This window comes from Brugia malayi (genome assembly GCF_000002995.4).
Source record: "Brugia malayi strain FR3 genome assembly, contig: Bm_v4_Chr2_contig_001, whole genome shotgun sequence".
NCBI lineage: Eukaryota > Metazoa > Nematoda > Chromadorea > Rhabditida > Onchocercidae > Brugia > Brugia malayi.
In genome coordinates, this window is record NW_025062476.1 from 9,091,515 (window position 1) to 9,101,584 (window position 10,070).

Consider the following 10,070-nt stretch of genomic DNA (forward strand, 5'->3'; position numbering starts at 1 on the left):
TGTGTTCGTCTTTTTACCTTTTGTTTCAGTGTTCTTTTGCATACTATTATTATTATTTGTTGATTTGAGCAGCAAAGTGACAATGAAAAGATAAATTTCAGGAATAAATAAAGAATGAAATGAACAAATGATTCCGTTTTCGCTATTTCCTTTTTACTTACGGACAAATACTTAAAGAGTTATGGAAGGTAATGAGAAGCTTAAAAAGCTGATATTTCATTTTTAGATTTTACTGGGACAGCCAAATTGCAGTGAATTGCATTTTCACCCTCTCTTATCAGCACAATCACAACTATTCAAATAAATGATATCTTGTGATCTACTTTTATTCCACGCCATACAAGCCTACAAAAGTTAGGACAAAGTTAATTTATTAAATTTAAGGGAAGCTGATATTTCGAATTATCGCGTAATATTGTGCACTAAAGAGATAAAAATCAATGATAATACAAACTGAACATATTGAAATATTTATTCACAGATCAGTTACAATAATAAAGCTAATGAATAATTTGTATTTGTTGATTTCGCAAATGGCAGATGTTACTTTTACTTCTTGTCGTATTACCGAATATAACATGAAATACAAATAAACATTCCCCAATTTGATCGTCACAACTTCTTGCGCTCCAAAATTACAAAAGATGAATCCACTGGACGCACTCATTTTTTAATATCATGCTGATATTTACTTGATACACGACCAATTTAGTCAAGAGGTGCACCACTTTGAGTCTGATTATTCTGGTTATTTTCTCTGATTATTTTTTTATTCTCTTATGTAATTCCTTTTTTTTTCCTTTTCTCTTTAAAGCATAAAAAAGACAATAGGAAGTTTCCTAGATTGAAGATATGATAAGCTGATCAACAATTAATCTTTTTACCTATACGACATTTTTTTGACCTCAATTGATGATATGTCTATATCTCTTGTGTAAAAATATTAGGAAAATAAATGTTGTCAGTTAAAAATCATGTAAAAAGTACCTGATGCGTCCATTTTCCAGCAAAACTGGTGGATTTAATGAAATGCTCGTTAATTACTGTGATTTATTGTTCTTACGATTATCAGTCCGTCCTTTAATTAACATTCACGTATCCGATCCTGTACTACTTCAAATAAGTGTACTGTTTCAATAGAAAGATTACTGTACAAGAATTTCGGATGAATAACTAAAAAGATGTTTTGATATCTTTTTATTGTTCGTTTGTTCCATTTGTCATTATTTGTCTTAACACAGCATTTATTAAAATTTCAAAAATTAAATTCAGCATATTTTGTACAGTGCTACTATTACACACATAGAATGACAATGATACCAATGGTATAAGCAACGAGAATGATGAATGATACGACGTTATTGATGGCGGTATGAATTTGTAGCCAATCTTGGTGATAATCTTTCGCTGAAGTTCCATCCATTTCAGTACACGTTTCACTTCCGCAACACAAGCTAGTATTGAGAGCAGAAGCCAGCAATGTGTATCGATGTGCTAAAAAGATATCATTTTAAGTTAATTAAATGAAATATAATAAAGACACAGAGGATAAATCATATCACATGGAATGAGTAATTAGCGAATAATCTTGAAATATGAAGAATTGGATTCATTTGTGCAATTGCATCAGAAATCGTCAAAAAATCCCGCTTATGAAAAAAAAAAAAACCCTTTAAAAATTTATTTTTAAATCCGACGCTGGGAAATCTGATGTATAAGATTTCAAAAGAACCTCTTTATTCAGCCAAAGATTATATTTCCTTCCTATTGGTCATACGAATAAATGTTTCCTTCAGAATTCCAACTTATTTCTTCTTCTAATTTTTCTCTAATGTTTAATTAGAAAAAGATTTTTTCTAATATTTCAATAAAATTTTGATTCTAGAAATTTTTAAAAAGAATAAGTAGTTATTTTATAGCAGCAACTATTAATCCTCAAGCAAATATTTATTTTTACCAGGTGGCAATTTCCGCCGAATCCGTGACATAGCGCTGATAATAAGAGTCAAAAGTAAACTAACAACTGTCGTAGCTAGTGTGAATACGTAAAATGTGTCTGAAATGAGTTTTAAATTTGATCAATAAGCAATATGAAACTCTTAATTCCCTGTACTGTTTTTTATTTTCGTCTAAGAATTCTCGTCACTGCTTCCAGTTACTTTGTAATATAATTCTGTTCGAAATGACCTTTCTAGCAAGTAGAACTGTTATCACTGCTTTTGCAAGAAGACTGAACTGAGAATAGAAATAAGCTATAATCAATCGAAAAACCTACATATGTGTGGAACAGTTTCACCGAATCCAACTTGAGGAGCCTTTATGGCCAGAAATGTGAAACTGACCAGCTGAATGAATATTGCAAATAGTTTCACATTAATCTGCAAAACAAGGCATTTAATAACCATAAAAAATTCAAATTTAGAATTTAATAGTAACCGCAGGAGAAGGCAGCAATATTTCAAATCATATCAAGAAAGAAATTTGCTGTTACTGGTAGGCAAGTCTTTGTGATATGTCAAAAAGGAAACAATCAATTGCTTAATGAAAGCGATTGAGTCTGAATAGCAGTTATCTAGACGAAGTGAACCAGTCGAGGGTTAATTTTCGAATTATTCTGTCAAAGCGAAATAAGCTAGCTATTAATAACGATATTTTATTTGAAAGTAAGTACTTGATCACGAAAAGAGCCGAAAAATGGTGCGATTACAACAAATAATGATGAAACCATCATGGGAAGAGTAAGCTCGATACGTAGTGTTGACGATCGACGTCGTACTTGTAAACAAATTTGCAGCATTTGTGTTCTGAAAATTTCCCACATACATTGCACTTAGCTTGCATAAAATACAAATTGATTCGAGGAATTACTTTAAAAGAAATGTTGGGAAACAACAGGATACTAACTTGCGATCATCTTCATCCGGTAACACTTTAATTGTTGCATCTCGTACATGCCAATTGGTCCTTAGCTTTGTGAGATCCAATCCATCTGCAGAATAATTCAATTTCTTCTACAATCTTCTCCTATCAAAATTTTGCTTTCTGTGAATTAGATCAGAAATAATTCCACTTTGACAAATTAAATTTTGAGTATCACCTTCACCCTGAGCAAGATAGTATCTGATGTAATGAGGATAAAGGACTGATTTCATCCGAAAGCAGCAATTCTTGTCATCCTGCAATGAATAATTGTGTTAAGAGACAGATAATTTAGCTTTATAAAACAAAGCTGAGAAATTTATATGCTCATTCAAATTTTTAACTAACAATTCCTTGAGAAAGTTATTAACAAGCAGTAGGAACTAACATCTGGAAAGTTAGTATAATCAATATCGCAATGAGCTTGCATCTTAAATTCCAACCGTCCAGTAACATTACCGCTGTTTTTCGCCACAATATTATAGAACTGTGCGTAATCACCACTTTGAGATGATGTTTGAAATCTGCAACTGTTAGTGATTGAAGTTTTCTTTATTACTTCTTATCAAGTATCTTTAACCTAAAAGAGTGGTTCAAAAAGTTGCGATCTCTTTAATGATAGATAATTATTAAGAAAACAAAAGTCGGAAGTGCTACAAACATTTACAAATTTCAAACATACTTAGGAGGCGAAATGATCATTACACAAATAAAAATAAAAAATTGTGACAAACAGAAATCAGCTAGATGAAAGTTGTTTAATACTAATACGAAAAGATTGTTGCTAAAGCGTGCTAGATTGAGCAGATTTTTAAGGAAGAAATGACAAGAATGACTATCATGAGGAAATATTTAAAAAATGCTAAAAAATCAGTTTCCTTCAAACCAACCAAATATTTTTAATAATCAGAATATTCATTTAGAATTCTTGATAAAAATTCTGGTAAAAGAAGCTTCTAAACTACTGTCAATTCAAAATTTTCATTGAGAATTTTCGAGCCTACTTTTTGGGGAAAATCAGTTACTGCTTTTATATGTTCCCAATTAATATTTCCAAGTACCATAACTTTGAGTGATAACTTCAAGTAAATTATCATAATTCAAAACAAATAATTCAAAACATACCTGTCGCTATTAATATCTGGTACCCACAACCTGCCATATGAACGTATGTTCAGCGTATCAGTTTTCCATTCATTCAAATCCCACTTCATCCTACGATCCTTCCATGACTCAAAATCACATATATTTTTTTTAGCTGCTCCGTTTGCATTTAATTGTAATTTATGAAGGAAGATTACTTGGAAATAAATTTATCGATTGTTTCTTTTTATCTCAATAACAACTCTGTTAAAGCTCCCAATATTTTCATATATTCAAAAAATTTCAATTTTCCATATAATGATTTCTTATTTATTTCTTTATTCATTCATTTTAAATGAAAATTCAGAGTGTTTTTACAAAAATAGTTTAGTTTATTCATATAAAAGTGCAATTCGATAATTTTTGACCCGAATTATAAATGTATGGAAATGCCTTTGTACCCTCTCTTTTCAAACGTAAACTGTAATTTTATGTCCGCAGTTGACACATTCAGCGCTCCTGGATTAATGTTATAAAATTCATATGTAACCTCAATTTATTATGCTGTAATATCTGCTTGATCTGAATGTAATCCTAAATATGTCATTTCAACCACAGTTTTTATAAAATTTAAATTTATGATGAGAATGATTTTTTCCGATAAGATACAGTCAACAGTAATTTCTATGAAATTTAAAGAAATGACTTTAACTTATATATTAATAACTGAATGAGTTTTCAGTAGTTAACCAATAAAACTAAGTTGATTGCATCGTTCTCTCTTGCAATAAGATGTAGTTTTCATTCCTCTAATTACTAGTTAAAAAATTTTTCTTTTTCATTTTTTATACAATCATCATCATCTATCAAGTAGTTGTTCCCTCTAAAAGCTTCAAAAATTGTGCGTTGATACTAATTCATAAGATTTGAAATTGTTGTTACATTAAAATTTAATGTTTTGTTAGAATAGATGACAGCCACTGCTAATCATATTATTCATGATCTTTCTTAATATTACATTATATTTGTCCGTCTTCTTTTCCGATACTTTAAACTATATTAAACTAAAACAATAAAGCATTATTTTTGGTTGAAGAAATGTCTTACACACCCTGGTTGGTAAAACATATTTCTAAATTTATTAATTTTAACTCATCTAATTATTTAGTTATACCTACACTTAATGTAATTGCGGAAGAACAGAGAAATTAATTTTAAAATTCTTGGGAAAATGAAACATACGATTAAAAAATGTCCATTTATATTCATCACATGCCAAATCTCATTCTGAAAAACAAAAATCCAAAGTTTCATGTGTCTAAAAATTAAGAAATTACAACGTTTACTCATTTTATACGAATTAAAATTTATAAACAAAAAAATACGCATTACTTTGTGTTTTCGAATTAAAATGATACAGATATTTTTGCAATTTTATATAGTAAAAGCAATTATTCCACAACTGAAAGTTGCGCTAGAAACTGAGTAAAATTCAGTAAGAAAATCCAGAGGACATACCATCCATAATTGCTTAAGTGTTATTTCAAGAATTTCAGCATCCAAAGTTTCACCGGCAGCTACACTTGGAGGCAAAATGCTAATAGCATTTGATTTACCTTGCATTGCGCTGGCATCTTGGCTAAGCTTATAGTACAAGCAATCCTCTAATACCTGATATTTATGATGCGCCAACTCTTCCACATCTGAAAATAGAAAATGGAAATAAATATGCTAGCTTATTTCTTTTCGAGATGTTATACATAGATTTTTTTTATATATATCAATTTTTTTCATTACTGTTTTAAACTTTTTAACAAATGAAGGATGAAAACTTTACTAGTCAGCTGACATCAGTTTGAAAATAGGTTGATGCAAATATCATTCATACAAACGGAAAACCGGTTTTTTTTTTCTTTTTTAGATTAATTTTGGAAAGAATAATCTTCGATGCTTGTTGAACAGAAATTGCAATTGAAAAAAATAAAATAATCTAAAATACTTCATTTTTCAAATGGCTTGTTAAATAATTGCAAATCTTTTAAAGATAACATTTTCTTGGCAATCAATTAAGATATTTAAGTCAAATATGATGAAGTGTTGCAACAAAATTAATAACAGCTAATCACATAGATGTTTCATTTAATATCATACCTTAATATTGTCATCAGAATAAAGGGTTATTGACAGAACAGAACAGTTGCAAACAGTCTCACTATAACTATCACTTTGTTTTATTTATGAATGCCACAAAATTATTTTATTTTAACAATCGAGCTTACAGATTTCGTTTTAGAGCATTAAAAGTTAATGACATTATTTATAATTCTATCTTCATACACCAATAATTAATTATTGCCGTTGCAATTTGATTCTTTAAGTATAAATTTAAATTTTACAATGATTAATAAGGTATCTCTCATATTTGATTGTATAGATTTAACTGCTTCTGGTAATTAATGATTCGGACTAATCAATAAATTCATCATATTGAGAAGAGATCATTGAGTACTTGGAGGGAAGAAATAAAATTGGCTGTGTAAAATAAATAGTAATTTTATGTTTTGCTTTACTAAATAGCTATATCTTTCGAAAAAATCCCATCTTAATCTTTTTAAACAGTGACAGTCACTAGAAAAGCTTTTTTAAAACAAAGCTTTTGTTTTTTATCCATACTATCGTATTGTTTATAGAGAAGATCACGGTTTTGTTTCCCTGTAATGAACACTTAAGATTCGTAGGTATTACTAATCACCACTTTCATTTATGCAGCTAACTGGACTTAAAGATTTTCCGACCTTTCAGCTGACATAGAGAAATGATCACACCTTTCCTTATAAAACCTTTCTAGCGCTTGAAATGCATCGCTAATTCGAAGTACAATTTCAGTGGAGTACAAAATGAATAATCGTTTATGATTTAACACCACTGAAGTTAAATAATTTCATGCATTGAATTGCTTAAAGATAAGTTTAAAGAAAAGACAACAAATATTATTTGAAATTTGAACATTATCGCTTTTTGCTCTTTAATACTAAAAGTACCTGTAACATTGTTTGCAAATTTGCATAGTTCTTCATAAGAAGCTGTAACAAAGAGAAACAATCCCAACACAAATATTAATCGTATATAATTGGCCAACATCCTGCAAAACCAAAGTGGTGTTCACATTTATGAGACGTGTATAAAAGGGAGCGGGAATTTCGGAAAGCCAAAATATCTAAGCCTACCTTTTTCTTAAGCTATTTAACAATGATTTCTAAAATAATATAATTCCTATCAATTTGTATAGTATCAGTGATGATGAGATGATCATCATTTTGTTTTATATTCAGAAAGTATGAAATGTCTTTTTGAGATTGCAAAGCTTTTCGACTTTTCCAAATTACATTTATTTCATTACTAGCAGAATATTTTTGCATTATAAGTTTTAAAAAATGGAAGCTAAACGGTGAATTTCGAATTGAAGTTTTCAAGTAATTTTGTTACCAAAGATTAGAAAAATGCGCTTTGGTCATTTGTAGTTAGGAAATGGCTACAGTAGAATGTTTCGAATTACTAAGAAGTTGCAAATGTACAGTGATAACATGTTTTTACAATTGAAGAATGAAATCGTTAATTAAGAATAGCATTGTTTTGGATGTTAATTTTGATTTTATATTATTCTGCAAAATACCAATGATAATTTATTAATTTTCATCACAGTTTTGCTAAAATCATTCTTACTAATATGGTGATTACAAATCTATCACCCAGTCAATAGTACTGTGCTACCATCGCTTTTTACCACTGATTGCAACATTTGCGCTAAATTCTGCAACAAGCAGCCATGATAGAGCCAATTTACTGTGCGGTTTATGAATGAATGAGAACCTGAATTGCCTTACTACAGGTTATTATACCTTAGAAACAGTAATTTCGATTTCATTGAAAACATGCTAGAAGGACTGACTGCTTTGTAACTAATCCCGCTGTCACAATTGCTACACTGTTGGGATAGAACAAGCAAAATAGAGTAAAGCATTGAGCAAGCCATATGTTTTGTTTACCCAAATTTCGTATTTGTATAAAATGAGGCAAATTTGATCATCGAATGACGAGAAAGAGACGGACGAGAGTGAAGAATTGCAGATAGTTTGCTTAATAAAATGTCACTTGATGGGAGTTTACTGAATGATGACGAGAACTACTACACCAGCGAAAGAGGGTGTACGAAAAGGTGTCGTAGTAAGGTTGAAGTTTAGAAGCCACACATCCCTCCTCTAACGGCCAGAGCTCTTTTCCTGCTTGATTTCCAATCAACTCACACTTTAAAACTTCATTCACTACTCTTTCTATCACTTATCAGCAGTTTTCATTTTATGAAAATTGAAAATCCAACATATCATTGCTCACGATTTCAATAAAAGATATTCATTTTCGCCTCATTAGCTCTAAATTTCCAATTATTATGATCATCTTTTTTATTCTAAAATATTTTCCTCCAAAAGTTTTTTTTTTTTTTTTTTTTCAGTTTAAAAAAAAGTTTCCTGAAAGAAATGTATTTGCTGTCAAAGATGAAGAAGAAGACAAATATCTCTTCAATTCCCTTCCTATCGCACCACCACCTGAAAGATTCTCTGATCTTGTTGCGTGACTTTTGTTGCCTTCTGCAATCATGAAAACATTGATTGTTTTTTGTTTACTTTAAATAACACTAATTTTCTACACATTAACGATCAACCCAGTCTCTCGAAGGTTTTCAAAAAATATCATGGAAACAATAAAATGAAGTAATAGCTTATATCTTTAAAATTAATCGCCAAGCATTCTGTTAAAATGTTTTTACAAATATCACTTAAAAAGCAGTAGATGGAAGTTATTATTTGATTGTAAAGCTAAATCTATACCTTTCTGAAATATGATCACCAAGAAATGATGAATTTAAACAAAAGTGACTAAATTAACCAAATACTAAATTATACTTTTCTTGAAAACCTTGAAACAATGATACAGTTAATAAACAAGACTGTGAAAAAAAAATAGTAAAAATGTTGCAAAACGTACGAAAACATTACACATAAATGATTTTGTATGATACAATGAGCATCGGTCATTTGCAACTAATTCCTTTAAAAATCAACAAACTATCATTACTGCATAGGCATTTTGTAGTAAAATATCTCAGGTATTAAACGTGATCGATCTTTAAATTTTAAGCCTTGCTAATTGTGTCATTTCTTCAAGTTTCTGTGAGGGATCTTCTGATGTCTTTTCTACTTATCTTGAGAAAATTTGTTCCAGGCGGAGACGCAGCGCAATGTTAACACAATCTTCTCTCTGGAGGGCTTAAAAGAGAATTCAGTCATTCTGTATTAAAATTTAAATGTAGAAAAAAGTTTGGAAATTTATCGAAGTGAATGAAAAGGAAGTACATAGGTCGCATTATCAAAAGTTCGTTTGAACAATCTGCGCAGCTATTCCATGATGGTGATCGAATGAAACCTGTTATTTTGGTAGTTGGGTTCTTGAGTAGGGAACCAATGCATTCTGTTGTCTGTTGTCATTTCCTTGCTATTCCTGTCCGAGTGTTTCTTAATGGTTGGCTCACTAATGTTTGCATAAATTGAAATTCAATTGAAATCTATTAAATCAAAATCGATTCCTTTGTGAACGGTAATTTAAATGACCAACAGTTCAAAAGATATTTGGAACAAGAAGATTTCATGTGGGACATATTGCGTTTGAATATTAATCTTATTCTACGGAATAATGTATTATTAGATTTCAGAAATGATTTATAACATAAATAAATGTAGTCAAATAACAATTCTTTGAACCCTTCGTAGAGCAGCACGTATTTGAGATATAACAAATATTCTGGAATTATCATTCCATTTATCAATAAGAGCCGAAAAATGTTGAAGAAAGTTGACAGCTACTTAAAGTTATATGAGTAAAGGACAAATAATGAAATAGTCACTGAGTAATCTTGACAAGGTGACACATATCAATATTAGAAGTAATATGTCTTTCGCATTTTTAAGCGTTATCTAAACTGGTATTTTATGTTATAAAACATCACAAACTTT

General features: G+C 30.0%; 1 protein-coding gene across 1 annotated transcript; it reads right to left on the reverse strand.

Moving 5' to 3' along the window:
* Positions 1 to 1,294: 1,294 nt before the first annotated feature.
* On the reverse strand, positions 1,295 to 7,143 carry Bma-lgc-27 (Uncharacterized protein; the record flags this gene model as incomplete). Its single annotated transcript, XM_001900102.2, has 11 exons — positions 1,295 to 1,494; positions 1,958 to 2,056; positions 2,276 to 2,378; positions 2,672 to 2,804; positions 2,905 to 2,989; positions 3,098 to 3,176; positions 3,308 to 3,443; positions 4,045 to 4,151; positions 5,245 to 5,289; positions 5,521 to 5,705; positions 7,044 to 7,143. The coding sequence occupies 11 exons, from the start codon at positions 7,141 to 7,143 to the stop codon at positions 1,295 to 1,297; spliced, it is 1,272 nt and encodes a 423-aa protein (XP_001900137.1).
* Positions 7,144 to 10,070: the final 2,927 nt, after the last annotated feature.